The 19,681-nt window shown below is 41.7% G+C and overlaps 2 protein-coding genes across 3 annotated transcripts in view; both read left to right on the top strand.

Moving 5' to 3' along the window:
• The first annotated feature begins 3,952 nt into the window (after window positions 1–3,952).
• Window positions 3,953–5,031, top strand: LOC108063023 (blarinasin-2). Of its 2 annotated transcripts, none has more exons than XM_044394437.2 (3): window positions 3,953–4,233; window positions 4,289–4,565; window positions 4,629–5,031. In XM_044394437.2, exons 1-3 carry the CDS (start codon window positions 3,968–3,970, stop codon window positions 5,010–5,012), a joined length of 927 nt encoding a protein of 308 aa, XP_044250372.2. In that variant the 5' UTR covers window positions 3,953–3,967; the 3' UTR covers window positions 5,013–5,031. The 2 variants fall into 2 exon arrangements, with proteins under 2 accessions (XP_044250372.2, XP_070072048.1); XM_070215947.1 differs by having other exon boundaries at window positions 3,954–4,237; window positions 4,629–5,027.
• An 852-nt stretch (window positions 5,032–5,883) lies between these two features.
• Window positions 5,884–19,681, top strand: part of GluRIB (Glutamate receptor IB) — a 28,066-nt gene continuing 14,268 nt past the window's right edge. The window contains exons 1-5 of the mRNA XM_017150043.3: window positions 5,884–6,383; window positions 9,952–10,323; window positions 11,287–11,439; window positions 12,029–12,156; window positions 12,680–12,809. Coding sequence (XP_017005532.3) covers window positions 10,203–10,323; window positions 11,287–11,439; window positions 12,029–12,156; window positions 12,680–12,809 — 532 coding nt within the window. The 5' untranslated portion in view covers window positions 5,884–6,383; window positions 9,952–10,202. The remainder of the gene's footprint in view (window positions 6,384–9,951; window positions 10,324–11,286; window positions 11,440–12,028; window positions 12,157–12,679; window positions 12,810–19,681) is intronic.

Here is a 19,681-nt window from a genome sequence, read left to right as displayed (position 1 = left end):
AATCAACCTATTTATATTAATATTTATATTATTATTTAAGTTAGGTTCTTTTTCAAAATCTTTTATCATTTATTATTAAATAACCATTTATTGACGACCTTCCTTTCTTACAGAAAATATTTGTATTACAAAATAGACTCTCCTATAGAATTACAGGAAATATAAGCAACGACAGCTTTTAGCCTGATAAGATAAATTTCCTGAAATACCCCTTCCACTCTTAATGAATACCAAAGTCAAATAAAATCTACCAAGTTCAAGGACGAGTTCGTAATTATTTTTTCAAGTGCACGGAGTCCTATGGCTTCCACTTTTTCACACTGCTCAAGTGGCCAGCGGAGAGCGGCGTCCTCGAGCATAATGAACACTTGACTCCTTTGGCTTTTGCCCGTCCTGCAGATGACAATGCCCGGCGCAAACATTTCACCGCAGGCTAAGACAAAGGGCTGACAAAATGAAGCGAGTGGTTCGCGAGTCCTTGGGTCCTTGAGGTTTCAAGTGGTCTTTTGAGGCGCAAAATGGGCAGAGCCGGCTATAAAGTTCCGATGCTCTCCAATTGACCCAAATAAGGAATGCAGCAGCAGCAGCGTGGATGTGAATTCTTTATGCCTTCTTGGCGAACGAAAATATGCGAGCGATGCTGATACTTACCTGTTTGAAGCCATCTCTGGCCATCAACATAAGTTAATACAACTAAAAGCCCCCCGAGGGATGTGTTCACGTTCCGCCGGCATTCATTTGCCTATGTAAATTGTGGGTCCCGCATAAATTACAAAATTAGTCGGGATAGGAATAGGAACACACGAATTTCGTGTCGTGTCGTCATCTCAGTGTCTGCCGTGTCTGGCGTAAAAACTATTTCAATTTAAATTCTTATCGTATCGCAAACTAGGCAAATGAGTCGGCGAATCTCCGGCTTCATCTCCATCTGCCCATTGGCAATCTTTAAGAGGCCTTGTGCTACCTTATTCTCGAATGTCCTTGTTGCCAATGTTGCTGGGCCATAAGCCGCTTAGCTTTCACTATTGCCAGGCCTAACTTTTAACGTTTCGACGCCTTAAAGATTGCCTTCGGGCTCCAGTTTTCATCTGAGCCCTCACCCACTTCGCCTCCTGGTATCACATATCTTACTTAACGTGCCTGCGAGACTTTTTTCATTAGGATAAGTCTATTTTATGCCAAACATCCGCCCCACAAAACACACAACCCGGCACACATGGCACATGGAAGTTTTTGGATTCGTTCTGGATCCTGGAGTGGAGAGTAGAGAGTCTCGAGTCCTGAATCCCGTTGCCAAAATGTTTATTTGGTTCCTCGTGTTATTTATTTTATGGCACCTTTTGCCATACTTTATTTTTGTGCTATTTGGCTGCTTTTCGGCTACAGCTGTGACGCCTGCTCCTCGATGGCTGCTCATCGATATAACAATATCCTTTTGATGTAATTTCCGCTTATGGCTTATTTTCACAATGGCAGGTGTAAAGGTAATCGTTGATTGTAAGTGCCTGCCAAGGCAGCCGACAGGATTTTATAAGCTAGATGTGTGTGTGGTGTGCTATGGTGTGGGATGATTGTGTGTTTGTTTGGCTTTTATGTCAATTCTCAATTATATTTCAATCATTTTTATTACATCTCCTAATGCCCAAAGAAGATTACTTGCCATCATAAATAAGTTATAAATTTAATTGGAAAAGCTATCTCTGTGTGAGTGTGTGTGCTCGCCATTTTGGATTGGATTCATGGCTTTTGTATCTATGTGTGAGGGGTGGGGAAAAATCTCTGTCTGTCTGCATCCGTGCGCTTTCTGTGTCTGTGTATCATGCCTCCCCATTTCCGTCGCTTAATTAGTTGCTAAATTATTACCACTCCGGGCTGACACGGCCGCATCTCAAGTGACAGCCAATCGATACGAAACTCGACGCTCTGACCTGACCTGCGCCGCTCTTTATTGTTGCACATTTGATTTCAATTGATTTGCGGCACGCTTGACACTCGCGACACGCGACGAAAACAATGCCAATCATGGCTGGCAATTCGCGTTAATTTCCACATGGAATAAGGCCGCATAATTGCGGCACTCGTTCCGCTGAAAATTGGCTTAGCTGGCATTGCGTATACGTCGCGTGGTTACCCAGGGGTATGCGAACACAAAGCATACGCCCCATTGTGCTGGCAATGCTTGTCCGACCAATAAATTAGGAGCTTTTGTAAGGCTGGTCAAAATGATTGGTAATAAAAAAAAATGGCTATAGCATCAGCGGCATTAAAAATTAAATGTCTTTAAATAATTTATTTCACTTTAAAAATAAAACTCGATTTTAAATCCTTTTATAATGATAACTTTAATATATACAAAATATTATACATATTTTACGAACTTTAATTGTTAATGAGAATCAGTATAATAAACATCTGTATCCCCGGTATTTTCCGTGTGCCCAAGAAATTACAATTAAGAATTTATAATTAGCATATAAATTGCCGGCAGATGACCATTCAACACTAGAAGGCCTGCAAAGAGAGATCAAGAGTGCGCCTTAAATCAAATGGCAATAAGAATGAAATCTCATTACTTACCAATAAATTTAAATCCACTCGCCTGAGCTCTTGAGTTGCACGCGTTCGCTTGGCATTCAGGTGTTAAGATATACGGCAGCACGCACCGTGAGTTACGGGTTGCTTTATAAATAAATACGTTCGTGGCCCAGTTCTTTTTTATTTTCAGTCGTATTTTGGCGCAGCTGCTTGTTGCCAAGGTGCTGATTGCAATTACTTGTGTGTGACGACGACCCGTTACTGTCGAGTGGCGAATGGAGTATGGACTCCAGGACGCCAGGACGCCAGGACTCCACGCCCACTCATTCGCTGCCGCTTGTTTACGGCCGACCACATCAGCTGTGGTGAGGCAGTGCCACTGGCGAAAGCAACAGGCAATAATGCGGCACTTGTCCGGGAAATGGGAACCCCAGAACACAGGACCCGGCACCATCACCCCTACTTATACTCCGGCACCAGGATCGCCAGATTCCCAGCCGATGAATTGCGTGACTGTGCAAGTGAAGCTGTGGATATAATAAAAGTAATTAACAAGTGTTTGCGCTGCATGATGCGGAATTTCAGGCGCGGATAAGCGAGCATACGTGTGGCATATGGAATACGGTATATACGGTATACGGGAAACGGGAAATGGAGGTGTGCACAAGGCATACTGAATACGGGATTGGGTAGGGGAATTGCTTTAAGTGGCGAACTCAAAAAAAAAAGTCTAATAACGAGCCCGGAGATAAAAGGGAACCGGCGATCAAATCGAAATGGATCGGAACCCATCCCTAGTGGAGCCGAAAATCTCTCGACAAATACTTTTGACAGCCGGGGATATTTGATGCTCGAAAAACAACAGAACGTAAATTGAAAAGTTTTACACTTAATGCAGGTGAGAGTGTGCGTGTGCGAATACGAATGGGTGTGGGTCTACACCCAGCTATATGTGTGTGTGTGCCTCCGATTGTGTTTCGTAACTCCGCTCGAAGGCCCCGAGCTGGAAATCAATTTGTGTGCATTTATTGAAAATTGAATTTCCAATGAGCAGCGGCGCGTGCACACACATGTTGCTCCTGCAGGACGATAGCTTCATCCTTGAATTGACTGCTGAAATGGGTCTAGTTCTACACAGTATTGGGCAAGGGTCAGGGGTCAGGCTTGTTCCTGCATAATTGCCATGTAAAACGGTTTGTTCGGCTGCCGCTTACGTAATCCCTCCAATTTTGTTGCAGCCAATTCCAGAGGCACTCTAAATTCAGCCCAGTTAAGCGGACCTTCTGTTCACAGTGGAAGCGAAATACATATATAACATTTCAGAGGTTTGTTCTTAATGGCCTGAAGTGCTCTTTAATGACTTGAAGTTTTGGTCTTAGATATTTTATTCGTTACTTGAAATAGTTTTGTAATAACACTAGCAAAAGCTGTCATGAATAGTCAACACTTTTTGGTTTTACTACATTTATATTTGATACTCGTATATGCAGATCCTTGCAAGAACTTGTCTTCCACATCCCTTAAGCGTGTTAGGCGCCTGTCCTATGGCAAATTCAATGATGAAGCTCTCCGACTATCGAAATATGTGGTGTCTGTGAGGACAAGAAGTGCCAGCGTGTATTTTGGGGACAATCATTTCTGCTCCGGGGTTATCCTGACGCCATTGTTTGCTTTGACCTCAGCACATTGCCTGATTGAGTAAGTAAGTGCATAGTTTTCATTAGAAACTACTGATCCCTAATTAACTATCAAGCGATCGGAGGGTTGTGTACGACAGTCGAAATCTGGTCGTTGTTGCCGGATCTGTCAATAGGTTTAAATATATTCCGGGCAGGAGTTTTTTAGCTCCTGTAGACAAGATAATATTGCCTGATAACTTTACAATTTACAATAAGCAAAAAATGGCACTACTAAAACTAACGAAGCCACTTCCGAGGTCTGATAAACATATTTCTCTGGCTAAATTACCCGTTATACCTCCGAAAGCGGGTCTCAAATGTCTTGTCGGGGGCTGGGGACAAATGTTTGATGTAAGTTAAAATCGAAAGTATTTTATCGTATTGATGATAAAATAAATTAATATTTTCCTTTAGGGTGGACCGAGAACCGCGAAATTGCTTTATATAGACGTGACCTTGATATCAGCCAAAGAGTGTGACAAACAGCTGAACGTCAAGGAAATTGACTTCTTGTGCGCCATAGACCCTGATCCTTTTACGCACCAGAATCCGTGTATTGGGGACCTGGGAGCTCCTTTGATGCACGACGATGTGGTCTACGGGATCGTGAGTCTTCTCATGGGGTGCGGCAAAGGCGACTGGCCTTCTGTTTATGTCGATGTATATGCGAGTGTAAAATGGATCGAGGGAAAGATAATCAGCAACGGAGGTACCACATTATCTGTTCCCATTAAAATGGAATTTTTTACAGGGTCATTTTTACTTTTTGTAATCATATACAAAATTTGTGTGAATTAAAAATTTGTTAATGTATTTATAGAAATCAGTCCATTCGATTTTATAATATCTTTGTAATAAAATAAATGTAAAAAATAAAAAATAGCTTTTTCTTTTTTTTTACTTATTTTACAATTTGTGATGTTATTTGTAATAATTTGTTATTAATTTTAAATGCCTTTATATTTATTAAGATTATAAGAATACTCCACCAAAAGTTTTTTCTTGTTCATCATTTTGCTAGACTTTTAAAATAAGTCTTCTGTAAATTGTAAACTTTTCCAAACTATCGAAACGCACATAAATAAGTTTATTTTGTGTGAATAAATCTGCTGGCAATTGCCAGGGGTTTACTTTAAGCGCTTTAATTGATTTCGGCTCCTCAGCTCTCAGTTCTTGCAATGGATTCCGGCTAACACTCGGCTTTGGCTTAACAACTAACCAAATGCCAGCAGCAACAGCAACAATTGCGGATTGTGCTGCACTCACGAGCGGGCAATAAAAAGGGCAACCGACCAGAGAACGACAAGATGTACTCCAGTTGTTATTGCTGCTGTTGTTCTGGCAAAGAGTAAACTTGAAAGGCGGCAGAAGGGAAAAAAACGGTTACTAGGTCAGTAACACTGCCAGAAACACGCGTCTGCAGGCGGATTCTCTCGCCTTTTGGTCGCTTTGCAGACAAGTGCGTGTGCGCCCGCTCTCTCAGCCGGAAAATCCCTCTCGCAGCCGCCCTTTTTAGTACACTGAGCACAGCCTCCGAGTTTTCCGAGGCTTTCCGAATGTTTTCCGAGCCAGAGAGAGGGCTGGATTTTTGTAGCTTTGTCGCCCGGCCGGATTTCGATGCCCAACCACACCTGCTCAGCATCCAACTCAGTACTCAGTCGTGCGCGCGTCAAACAGGACGATTACGGCGGAAAGTCACAAGGATGCTGGCCCTCTAGCGGTCTAGGGAAATCGGAAAATCGCAAGAAAAACCCATACGAACTCCAGAGCGGATCGGGCCCAAAAAACCGAATTCGAGTCGAGTGGTAAAAGAAACCGCAGGGCAAAAAAAGAAAATAGAAAAAGAAAGGCAAAAATATAAACGGACGGGAGTCGCGCGCATTAAGTGATAATAAAGTAGCGGCAATCATTTTTAAAATTGTGTGCCAGCTTATGCAAATGTAAAAGTCGCTTAAGAGCCAATTCCCAAATATTCCTCAAGTTTCGCCCCGAAAAGAAAAAGCTAAGCAAGAAAAGCCGCAATTTAAGTGTGCTGTGTGTGACCAAACAACTTACAAGCCACCGACAAAAAACCAGAAAAAGCAAGAAAAAAAGGAAAAATAAATCTCAAGGACTGGAAGGAATTGTAAGCCGCAAATGAACAGCGACAAATGCTCGGCCCTCTTTTTTGTAAGTTGCCAAATTTGTCGAGGCCCCATTGACTGACTGACTGAGTGAGGGAATGACTGAGGGAATGACTGAGGGAATGACTTAGTGACTGACTGCCAGTTCCCCGACCTTTGGGTATTGACGAGCATTAATATAAACAGCGAAATTTGTGCTCATTATTTGTGACTTTGGACCTCGTTGGCATGGGAAGTTGTCAGAATCAGAATCAGACTCTGGGGCAGAAAAATAAATTATCAATTATCGAAGCACTTGTCTTCGAGTGCCACGCGCTGCTCAAATTTCTGCGGGACTTAAGCTAATTACAGGGGATGTATTTTTGCCATAAAGACATTAAAGTGAGTCAGGTATAAAGATATATTTTTGGCACACAGAACATAAAGGCAGATATATTAGAAATGATAGCAAATTGAAAATGCAGATATTGGCTGTGATGGCTGCCTTTGCTTTTTCGGCATGACATTGGCATACTAATCACCTCATTGAAATGCAAATGAGCTGCCTTATATTATGGATTTTATCTGCGGCCTAATAATTTTCCTGTTACATTTTTATCTCGCCGGCTCCGCTAAATACCTGCCATCGCGTTTTGTTTTCCATCCACGGTCGCTGGCACGTGCCCGTCGTCGAGGGAAAAGGAAAACATTTGTGTGGGCGCTCGTTATGCCTTTTGAAAGGCAAATTTTGAAGGTCTCGACTCTGGACGATGCCTATCATCTGGCTGTAAATTACTGGGGCACCGGCAAAGGTCAGTCCCGGATTCAGTATTATTTTCAGTTTCTCAAAACCCGAGAGCAACGTGTTAAGTTGCGAATGAATAGAGGCGAGAGTCGGGCAAAAAGTAATCAGCCAGTGGCTACAAAATAATTATTTAATTAACGGAAGTGCCTCGGCAGGACAGCAGTGCAGCAGCAGCTCCTTTTGCCCTAAATGTCCATTCATTCGTTTCACTTATCTGGGTCCGCCTGTGCTCCAAGACGCCCTTTTTGTTTGCGACCCCCCTTCGTCGGCCGACTCAACTCGCTGCCACTTAAACGTCCGTGACGTTCAACTTTAGGCTCCTAATTTAAATTTAATTAAGTGGGATCATTCGTTTAATGGAAACCGGCCGAGTCGCAGCTCTCGTCGCACTTTGCGTTAGTTTTGCCATCGTCGTTATAACGAATAAAGTTGCGAGTGCCAGTGCCTTCGAGGCTTCCAGGCTATATGAATACTAAGCGTCTGTTAACCTATTTTCTAAATGCGCTAAATAATCCCCTTTGTCGCCGGTGCTTGAACCACGAACCTCCGGGACTCTGGACTCTGGTTTTTATGGGCCCGGCTAAAATAGACTACCGACTGCAACTTTTCACTCAAGTGGTTTTATGTAGATTGCTTCGGTCAATGTTTGCCTAATGAATGAATGGGCCCAGTCGCTGGGAAAGGGTTCTCTTTTTCCCGCTTTCGCCCGGGGGATTAGTTACTGTAACTGATATGATTACAGAGTGGTTAGGCAGCAAAACAAACTTCAAAGGCTGGAGAATTTCAAGTGCGGGGGAATGAACTCTGGCTGGGGATTTTCTATTACCCTTTTACATTTACCGATAACTTACTTAGCCTTGCTAAATTTTAATTAGCATTTTCTTTTAAAAATAAAGGGGAAAAAGGAAAATAATTCGGTAATAACTTTCAAAGTTTATCTGAAATCCAATATTTGCCTTGCTCTGCATACTATTTTGATATCTCGTGAAGATAAAATCTGTGCATACATCGTTTACACAAATAGTAAACAACAACTTAAATCGATTTCCCCTGAATAAAATCAGATAGGCAATGCCCAAGTTATGAATATTTATCCTTGAAAAATACATGAAGCCCGAAAATGTTCAAGAGCTAACGAGAACGAAACGCACACAGATGGGCCAACTGTGTGCGGCATACCTCAAATAAGCCGATTTAAAAACAATTTCAAAAATTAAACCATTATTAAAGCCGGGGGGAATGCAAACGTGAAACGTAAAAAAATGCCCCACATATATGTAAAACGGCGATCCAAAAATAAAATTCCAATAACCGTGCGTTTCGGGTGGCTCGAATGTGGGCGGAAAAACAGGGAAAACAGGGTAAAAAGGCCAAAGGGATATGGAAAACAGACATTTTCGAGAGGACCCACAGACCGACAGCCAGAGTCACACAGCCAAGCGGGCAGTCACTCAGTCAGCCTGAGCTCTGCAATTTTAAATAATTAACAATAAAAGGCATAAAACAAAAACGTAAACAAAAATAAAGCAGCCAAGGGGAGCGCACCAAAAACAACATGCATAAAAGACATTTAAAATAAGCGCAAAATCAGCACAAAAACAGTCAGCGAACCGAAAGGATAACGACTGGGGGATATGCGCCCAGGGGGCGGTGGGCGAGGAAGGCGTGGCAGGGAGGGCTGATGGGTGGCAGGGGCAACAATAACTGCACAAGCTGCTGGCACAGTGACACACTGACAACGCACAAAAACAACAGCAGGAGCAATAGCAAGAGCAGTCGCAGGAGGAGATACTCCCCCACCCACACCCACACTCACACACCGCACACCTGCATATAGACCAGGTGTACATATTTGCATACAGTTCACTGGGCACACACACTCGCACCCACTCACACTCGCACACACACTCGCACAAATGCGAGCCTCAGCGGAAAGTGAATGGAACGCGACAGTTGCCAAGTCGGCTGCCATTGTGCCAGGTGGCAGTTGCCAGTTTACCTGTTGCTACAGAGCAAGAAAATACTTTCAAAATTAGTAATCAAATCAAGATAGCTAAAATATAAATCTATACAAATAAATCTTAAATTTTTGAATGACTTATCAGCCTTGGCAAACATACTTTTATCTCAAAGGTTTGTGAAATATAGTTTCTAAATATTTTTTTTTAAGTTGGTGTTAAAATGCTCATTTTTTTCAGAATTTCTAGTATTTTTAAGTTATTTTTCAAAGATTTAATATTAAAGGATTCAGAGGATTAACGATAGATTTGTTGTCACATAATTTTTCAAGAAGTAAAGTCTTAATCCAAAATTTAAAGATAAATCAATTTTATTAAAAATTTGATTAAAACATTTTTTTTATTTACATCACAAAAATAAATTAACGAGAAAAATATAAAAAATTTGTTCACTTACCAAGAGTTTAAAGTTGTTCCTTTCATGTTTTCATTGTTAATTAAATTTAAACTTTAATCTTTAAATTTATTTTATTTTTATTCAACAAAATTCTTATTTGACTGACGTACCTACGATTTATTTTTCGCAGTGCAGTTGCCAGCTTTCCAGGTGCCAGAGACACGTGCAGGCCAACGCGTGCCAAAGTGAATAGCTTGGGGGGTGGTTCAAAAGGGTGGTCTTAAAAAACACACTCTAATTTGCCCCAATAAGCAGGAAACGTTTAATTAAGCACACAAAGCCGAAAATTTAAGCGACTTACACGGACGCAATTTGCATGATAACCTAAAACGAAATCTCCCGAAAATCTTCTGATATATATTTAACATACTTTAATGCCGCCCAACCCATCGCTGACCCGAAAATACAAATGCAGGCAGCACAAATTATGCAAATGCTGCGCTAAGTGCGGCAAAATGCTCGCAATGCCAGCGACGACAAGCGAACTCCACAGCAACAAATACATCTACAACTACAACTACAGCTGCAGAAAATAAGCGGAAAAGCGGAATTAACAGCAACAACAAGAGGAGTCCTGTTCCGCAGGAATAGCAAGGATATAGCAATAACAACAGGGCAGCAAAGGCAGCGAAGGCAGCATCAGCAGCAGTATCAACGGGCTGCAAAATGCGCTTTGGCTTAAAGTTGAGCTGCCTTTGGCCAAGCTTTTTATTATGGCTAACATGGAGCAGTGGCGGCGACGGGGGAGTCAGCGCACAGCCATCATTAACCGAGAAAATCCCATTAGGTGAGTAACCGTAACCGTAAGCCCAATGCATCTGACAGCGACTCGAGCTGCAGCCTCCCTCCTGCCCCTCAATCCTCCTCCTCCTGCCATCCGTGTCCTGGTTTTGTCCTGGCACTTACTTTTATTTTATAACCGCTCAGATGCACACGCCTCAGCTGGCTGGAAAATGTAAGGAACGCCCCCGAAATTCCCATTCTCTCAAGCATTCGGAAAACCCACCTTTCAAGACTGAAAATATTGATTCAAGAACATTTTGCTTATAAACCCTTTAAGTGTTTTCCGTAAATATGTTTGTTTATCTTATTACGTTAAGCGGAATTCAGTTATGAAAATAAATAGCTAGGAAGTAAAAATATTTAATCCAAAGTCTAAAAGGAAATACATCTTTGAGCAAAAATGTTTCTATAAAATTAATTAGGATTATTTGTATGAAAACTCTAATAAGAATTAACACTTTCATATTTTTAAACAATATAAACCTTCTTAAATCAATAATGTTTTAAGTTTCTTGCTATTTTTCCTTTGGGAATCATCTGCCGACTGAAGTTTGCCAAGAGTCAGTTTCGTTTTATTCCCCAATTTTTCCTTGGCCACTTTGAAAACTGAAACGCCACGTTTATTAGCTTGCTGCAAACGCCACTTAAAAATTGGCTCAAATTGCCCACCACAACAATAACAACAAAACAGCAGCCCAGAATGGCAGCAACAAAGTTTTTTCCCAAAAATAAAAATAAAGAGAGAAGAAAAAATTACAAGAGCAACAACACAAATAAAATTCGAGAGCAAAAGCAATTACAAAGTTTAAAGTGCCTTTGCTTTGAACTTAATTGACAATTTCGATGGAGCAGCTTCCCCGAAAAACCGAAACTTTTCCCCGAGCCGAGCACTAACAGCACTTTTACACATCTTTGCATGCTGCTGCTGCCGCCTTCTACCTCTCACCTGGAACCGAAACCCAAACAGGTGCCATCTTCGAGCAGGGAACCGACGAGGTGCAGTCGGCCTTCAAGTACGCGATGCTCAATCACAACCTTAACGTCTCATCCCGCCGCTTCGAGCTGCAGGCCTACGTGGATGTGATCAACACGGCGGATGCCTTCAAATTGTCCCGACTGAGTGAGTATCTTGGGAGGGTGGGAACTCGATTCAATAATTCAATTGGGCAAAATGCGAACACAAAACTCTCGTTAGGCGATAATTATCTGAGCCATTGAATTTTGATTCTCCTCTGAATTGAATTCATGAGATGCAGTTGACATCCATAAATATTTCGTCGTTCCCGCAGACAATATAAAATGTAAATACACCACAAGATATCTCGTTACGCTGAAAATGTATTAATTATGCGCATTTTTAGCCAGTCTTTCATTTTATTTTGTTATTTTTCCATTTTCATTTATCATTTGAATTTGTGCCCTCCACTCAGAGGAAAAATCATTAAAATTGCTCATCCAACTGGTTGCGTTGTCGTTTCGAAAAAATGTCTATTAAAATATAATTAATCTATACTTGCAATATATTTTAAAGTTTAAATCAGAATATAGCAAATCATTAAATTAGTTAAATCAATCAAATTAAAATTAGTTAAAGTATGAATCCAAGCTTAAAATATAAAGTAGGACATACTTAATTTTAAATCAATATTCAAAAATGCCATAAATTAAAACTCATATTTTTATGTGCTTTTCCCATTCGCTTTCTGCAGTTTGCAACCAGTTCTCAAGGGGCGTATACTCGATGCTGGGGGCCGTTTCGCCCGACTCCTTCGATACACTGCACTCCTACTCAAACACCTTCCAGATGCCCTTCGTGACGCCCTGGTTCCCCGAGAAGGTGAGCCCATTAAGACATTAATAAATATTAAAGCGAGGCCGAGCGAGTGCCAAGGTCGTTTGCCTATTTAAATATGAAATATTAATCATACGCACTGTTGGCTCGCAATATAAATTGGTAACCTTGAAAAGCCGAGAACGCAGCCATAGCCAAAGCCCACCCAAAAAGCACTCCGGACACAGCTGGGCCAGTGGCAAATATTTATGAGCCGCCCAGGTACAAATCATTATAAATACTAGTGAGCTGGGACCCGGCCGGGCAACCTGGCCACTTGTTTCTAATGATGTCCTGCCTGCCCCACCAGTTGTGTCGTGTGCGTGCGCTTTAAAAATTTATAACACACTTTTGGCCTCGTTTAGGCCGAGCGTCCTATAAATCAACCCGGCAAATGCCCGAAACGAGCCCAAAAGAGGCTCCAACAACAATGAGCACTCAATAATGATTCATGTTTACTAACTCGCCATGTCCTTTCTCTTTCTGCCGCCTCGATTTGCGGCTGCTTTCCATAATTTTCGCGTTTTAGGTGCTTACGCCATCGTCTGGCTTCCTCGACTTTGCCCTCAGCATGCGCCCGGATTATCATCAGGCCATCATTGATACAATACAATTTTATGGCTGGCGCAAAATAATTTATCTCTACGATTCCCACGATGGTGAGTACGAAACCAGCATGCATACTAATACATGTAGAATGAGGAAGCGGATTCGAAAGGAGAGAAAGCAGACCGAGTCAATAAGCATTTTTCCGCTTTCGCTTCCCGCAACCTCATCTATGCAAACTATGTAGTCGGAAAGGGTCTGAATATAAAACACTTGAAGAAATAGTTTATTGTTTTTTTAAATATTATAAAATTTAGTTCTCTCTTAAATCGCCAAATGGGTGGCTTCTATTTCCCAATTATTTTTAACCTTAAAGAAGGTTTATTGTATTTTTTAAAAAATATACAAAATTATCTTTTTCTCTTCCTGCATTAAAAAAATATTTTCTTAATTTAGAACAAATTTGTATTGTCTATAATTGCTTTGCAAGTTTTCTTAAATAAAAGAAAAAAATTGCAATTATTCTGTAGTTTTCTGCAAGTGAAACTATTTTCCCCTTTTTTACTCCAGCGTAAATTTGCTTTGTTATAAGTTTCTGCAAGCATTTTCCATTTACCCAGTGCATAAATAAAGTTTAATGACACAGCCGTCTGCATTGACTCCCCTCTCCATTTCCCCTTTTGCTCGCTGACATTTTGCGCCATTGGCAGTCGGACAATTGGTTTATGTGGCCACCGAGGGACGGATGGACGGATGCCAGTGTCTGGCTCCTGCATTATTATTATTAATGAATGCCACGTGAAAATCTTTTGCGGTGGCCAACAGCACTCAATCAATTCGAGCCAGTTCATAAGCCTCATCCTCGCCTGTCTGTGTTTGCTAATCTCTCTTCATTTTCATCCCGCTTTCACTTGTATTTCATCGGCTGTTCTAAGCCGTGCCAAATGCTTAGTGGCACTCAATCAATTTTGTGGCTTCTTGTTAGCAGCTTAATAAATTCTGATTGCCTGCATATGACTTTAAGACCAGAGAGAGCCAGAGATATGGCCAATTAATAGATACGGGGTAGACAAAATTGCCCGGCAATTTTTCATTTTTCATGAATTCTCCTTTTCGGCTACTTGGTTTATGGCCATGTTTACATGGCAACTTCTGGCACGTAGCGCCTACGCCTCTTAACGGCCTTTGTTTTTGGCCAGGCAACTGTTGTGTCCTGGAACGGCTTCCTCTTTTGTTTATTCCAAGCGCCAACGAGTTTATTACAAAGAAATAGGAAAAACATTTTGCGCCTTGCCATCCCAAAAAAGAGAAAAAAAAAGCAAAACAAAATTGGGCCAAAAAAAGAACTATTTATGGGCAATGGCCGGCTTCAGATACGATTTTTCGAGTGGCGTGTAGAACAATCACAACAGAAACAACCATCGATGCAAACACAAACAATATTTCGTTATGGGATTTTTCCCCACTCGCCGCCGGAATCTAATTCATGCGAAGTGGGCCAGCGGCTTATAAGTTTATTCTCGCTTGTATTTACGACTTGGCCGAGAAATTGGCTTACACACATTTTTCTTTTAGCTGTGAAATTATTGTATTTGCCCGCCGCTCGTCGAGTTGCCCGAAAATTCCGATACGTGCCAGGCCGGCGGCTATGCTACATTATATATTTACGCAGTCTATGTGCGCGAGTGTGTGAGATTGTTCACTAAAAAACACTTGTGCCGCCTGCGGCTATTGGATTTTCTAGATCCAGACAAGAAAAGCGGGCGGGCCATCTACAGGTCATCAAAGAAAAACGCGCACGAGATTCGCTGTTTAGGCTGTACTAATTCTTCGAGCCTTTATAAAGACTTAGCCTTTAAGTCTTTAATTGAAGAGTTTAGCAAATCACATTGCAGGTATTTTGTACATAATTCTGGCAATTATTTGGGATTATTTTGATAGCTGGTTTAGTTAGCTTCGGAGTTTAGATTAAGCCGAGGATTACCAGAATAAAGGTCTTACGTTTTTAGTTTTTTTTTCAAAAATATTAGAAAGTTAAAAAATAATAAGAATAAATAATGGATTTGATTAAAATACAGATTAAATTAAATACCTTGGTAATCTTTTGACAATTGGAACTCAAAAAGCTCAACAAAATGTATGCTCAATATAAAGAATTGGTAAACAAGTATTTTATAAATATAATCATAGCCAGTCAAGGTCTTTGATTGTATTTGTTTTCAAGCTGGCATTTCAAAAAAAACATTTCAAGGAAGCCCTTCATAGAAAGTATCTGCGTGTACCATCCCCAAAGAACATACAATCCTATCACTTTCCACTTGCACGATTGAAATGGCAAGAGGAGCACACAAACGGAGCTGAAATAACTTCATTCCATATGGGGCAACCTGGCAACTCGAAAGCTCGGCAGCTCGGCGGGCCATCCGCTTGACATGCTAACTGCTCCGAGCAGCTGTCCCGCTTCCAGTCATCGACGCCAGCCACGTCAAATGAGCCGTATAAGCAAATTTCCCACAGACAGAGGCGGTGCCAATGAATTGCAAAGTATTTGCACGTACGAGACACTAGAACAAATGACATGTACGGGCCAGAGTGACAGGTGGCGATGCTCGGCTAGCCGGTTTCCAGCCAGATTCGAGGATCTCAGGTCATTGAGACAAACCGAAAAATCTCGCCTTTAATTTGGTATTTTTTTCTCTCTTTTTTTCTGGCCCACCAAATCATTAATTTTATTTGTTTCGCAGAGTGTGGGTAAAGTGTTATGTCTCTGGTCTTTTTATAAAGGCCACAGCCCAATTTTCCATGACCCCCATGAGTCTGCCACGTTGCCATCGATATTTCTGTATGAAAAAGCATACAATCTGTCAACAGTCTGCAATGAAAGAAAATGTCTTACTTACACGTATGTGCGTATATATATTGCTGTGTATATATGTGTGGGCCATGTGTGTCCTGGCAGCTGCCGAAAATGAAGAAGGAATCTGGGGAGCAAAGAAGAAGAAAAAGCGCGGAGTAGGCGTGGTCCTGCCCATTGCCGTGTTAACAGCACATTGACTTGCCGTGAAAGGAAATTTATTATGGGGGCCAGGGCGAGAAAAAAAGAATAAACATTCCACGCAGGAGTCGCAGATACACAGATACACAGACGCCGAGAGACAAATACAGACGCACATACAGGATTCTTTTAAGGACGTGTGAAAATCTGCTTGCTCATGCTGCAATGAATACGTCAGCAGTTCACTCAACCGGCCAGTATTGTTTATTAAAGACACCAAGGACACTACCGCCTAGGTATTAAAGATGAACCCTACGGCTAATCAATGCGACCCCCTGAAACCCAAACTGCAGAATTATGCAAATGGTTCTGTTTATAGATGAAAGACTTGATTGTCTTTTGCCCCAAAAAAAAAAACCCCCGAAAACCCATCGAAATCGAGACAAAGAGAAAGGCTGGGGCCCATCAAATATGTATCCTTCCATGGCAATTCAACGTTCGATATGAGTGGTTTGTGTGGATATAAAAATCTGAAACGAATCTGCCATAGAGTGGGCATCATGAATAATAAGCGAGCGCTGATTGTTGCCGCCATAGAGAGTGTTACATAATTTAAATCACAGAAGAATTTGCATAAACTGCGTCAAATGGCAGCGCAAATTGCGTTAAGACAACGACAACGACGAGTCCTTCGGCCAGAAAACTGGAGATGCGGCCTCCGGTTCCGGCTGACTGCCATTAATTTAACCATTATGGGGTTTACTGCGCTTTCACTTTCATGTTATTTGATACTTTTAATGCTGCCAGCCGACGGTTTTCCCTGCCCCTCCCCCCCCTTTGGAGGCCATTGAAAACATATGCGCAAAGCCTTTGAGCTTGTCAGCATAATTTCCACAGCTTTCCCGGGAGTAACAGTAGCCAAACGAACGAGGCCGTCGACGACGACGCAGTTTGTAAGTAATTAAAGCGGCAAAGTTTTTGATAGCACAACAGGCGAAACAGGCGGACCAGTAAAAAAGCATAACAAGCTGCTAAATTGGGGCGTGGCACACGGTGCCCCTCTGTGTATCCTAATTAGGGGCAGTTAATGCATAAATTATGGAATATTCGGATTTGCAGTCAGTCAATCGGGAAATGAATAGCAACCTACAGCAGGCAATGTTTTCCCTTTCAACTTTCTCCATAGTAATTACATTTGTTTATCTGTTCCGTTCCCCCTTCTCATCATCAACTTTCTTCATAAAATATGCCAGCAAATGTCTTCTTGCTTGTTAGCCGTGTGCGATATCTGATATCTGATGTCCTCCGTATCCGTATCCATATCTCTGTGTATCTTTGCATCTGTTTGTGGTGAGCTGGTGTCGCTGGCGAAGGCAGGAAAACTTCATTTCCGCAAAACTAACTTTTGTTTAACATAACAAATTGTCTTGTTTACTTTTCGCATCCTAGTGAAAGTTGGGCGTGGCTCTGTGGCTGACAGATTTGCATAGCCACTGGAAGGAGCGAGAGATAGTGGCCAAAATTGAGTGGCAGCGAGGCCAGCCATCTTCGTCTCCTGGCACTTTTCAAATTCAATTTCAATTCGCCTTTGCTACTCGAAACAAATTGAATTTGACCCGGCAGCACGGGAAAAAATAAAAAAAAAAGACAACAAATATAATTGTGAATTAAATTCGTTACATAAACGAAAATGAAAGAGCACCGGCCACAGCTCGAAATAAAACAATAAAAATCAACGGAAATGCTCAAACACACACAGAGATACCAAAGCGGATGGGGACTTGTGTTCTGATTCGGATTCGGTTTTGGGATTGGGATTGGGGTTCTGGGTGGGATGCCAATTTCGAGGCATAAAGTCGATGGGCCAAACGGGGGTATCGGGAATCGAGAATCGAAATTCGGGAAACTCGAATTATATGCGGCGGGGTGAGCCACAAAAATGTTTTGATATCAAAAATGAAATAAAACAAAATCCTCGGCCGCAACAGCATGCTCTTCAATTACACTTTCGATTTTCCGATTCACACACACAGAATATACACGCGCATACGCACACCCCCTAAATCCGAGCGGCAAATCTCAAATCGAAAAAAGCGCAAAAATCAAATCCAAACACAAGCCAAGCGAATGGAAGCGAAATAGAGTGGGTGGTTTAGGAGGGTTAGGAAGTTTAGGAGGAGGAAGTGCCGGCAAATGAAATTGTATAAAAGGCAAGGCAGAAAATTTATTGCACAACGAGCGGAGCGCACAAAAAATGGCCGCTCACTCAGCCACACGGACACGCACACACACCCTTACAGGGAGATATAGCATCGGGAGTCTCTGTATTATTCAGGGCAATTTGATACCCCGAAAGGATATATGCCATTCACAAAGGGTGTCGACTTCTAGCACTTTAAATGGTTTCTAACTACGAAATTCGAATAGTTTTCATAGGTTTTTATTGGCTTAACATTCGAATTCGAAGTAAGTTCATTTCAAAAACCATGTAAATCGCCATTTCGGAAAACTAATAAAATAAAATTACACAATATTTACAGAATTTTAAAGAAATTTTTTAGCTAGTCTTATTCTTTTTAACAACATTTAATTTAATTGATCTATAGTGCAGAATTTTTTAAATTAAAAACATAAAACATAAAAAAGTAAGATATTTAAAGTTTATCTAAAATATTTATTTATTTTCCTTAAACGTTGTTGTAAGTATTCTTTTGTTACAAAAACTAAATTTATAAATGTAATTTTTCCTAAAATATAATTTTACTTATTACAAAATTGTTTAGCCCATATCACCCCTTAGTACCCTAGAACTCTTGGAATATATGTACTTGCCGCACATAGTGCAAATCAAAGCAACAACAAATTGGAAATGTATTGAGTACGCTCCGCCCGTGCGTAGCAGTGGGCGTGGCAACCCGTAGCAGTTCCAGTAGCAGTGGCAGCAACAACAAATGCCTAAATCAAAATCCATCCGAAGCCAGAAGCAAAAAGCAAATCCCATTTTATCCGCAAACATAAATTGAAGGCGCATTGGAGTTGCACCGCCATGTCTCATGCGACATCCACCGAGAAGAAGAGCCAGTCGAGATTTTTCCATCTCCATCTCTGGCTTTTCCTTGGTTTTCCACAGCAGCTCCTTCACATTTTTCCATTCGCCTTCCTTTGTTTGCTGCGTAGCTGTAGCTGTAATACAAATCATCTGGTCCGTCCGTCTCCCGGGCTATCTGTTTGTACGTATTCCTCTGTCCCAGGCGCATTGAATCGTTGAGTTTTGACTCGTAAAGTTCGAGGGAAGGAAAGGGAAGTCCTGCGGGAGGGGCTTGGTAGAGAAGGAAGGGCTGTAGCTGTAGCTGTAGCTGAAGCTCGGGGCCCTGCGCTCGGTTTAAGTGCGAATGAAAGCAGTTAGTTGCAGCCATAACTCAATAAGCACAAATGCAAATTGCGCTGGCAGAGAGGCTTCATCGGAGTAGGCAGAGGGCCGAGGAGGATAATGCCGGAATACAGGGGGCCCCCAAAAGGATAACGATGGGCCTGCCAAGTGGCTCAAAACTTGGCCTTGCCCCGGGCCCTGGCATTGCCAACATGCCGCAGTTGGCCTAAATTCTGGGGCCCATCGAGGGGTATCTGCTGGATACGCAGTGGCATGTACGCATCCTTGTATCCGTTTTCGGTAAATTTCAAATTGAAACTGATTTTGCTCCTTTGGCTTTTGTTTGTGCGGGGAAGTGGGAGGGGTATGAGGAGGTGGGCGTGTGTGGCCTATTTTTAGACAAAGCAAATGTCAAGGCGCAGGCGACAAAGAAAACTGGAGCGTTGTGTAGGCAGATTTGAAAGGACTTAAGTCTGAACAGAAATAAACCAGAATTAAAGAGTAAAAGTACTCAAATATGACCAGAAACGTGTGGCGAATCAAATGAAAAATACAAATTTAAGCATGAATAATAAAAATCAATTTTTATCATTGGATTTCTAACCACTTTTTGAGAAGCT

The sequence above is a fragment of the Drosophila takahashii genome, chromosome 3L (assembly GCF_030179915.1).
Source record: "Drosophila takahashii strain IR98-3 E-12201 chromosome 3L, DtakHiC1v2, whole genome shotgun sequence".
Classification (NCBI taxonomy): domain Eukaryota; kingdom Metazoa; phylum Arthropoda; class Insecta; order Diptera; family Drosophilidae; genus Drosophila; species Drosophila takahashii.
Note: the sequence above shows the minus strand (reverse complement) of the source record. Positions and strands in the feature narration are given on the sequence as shown.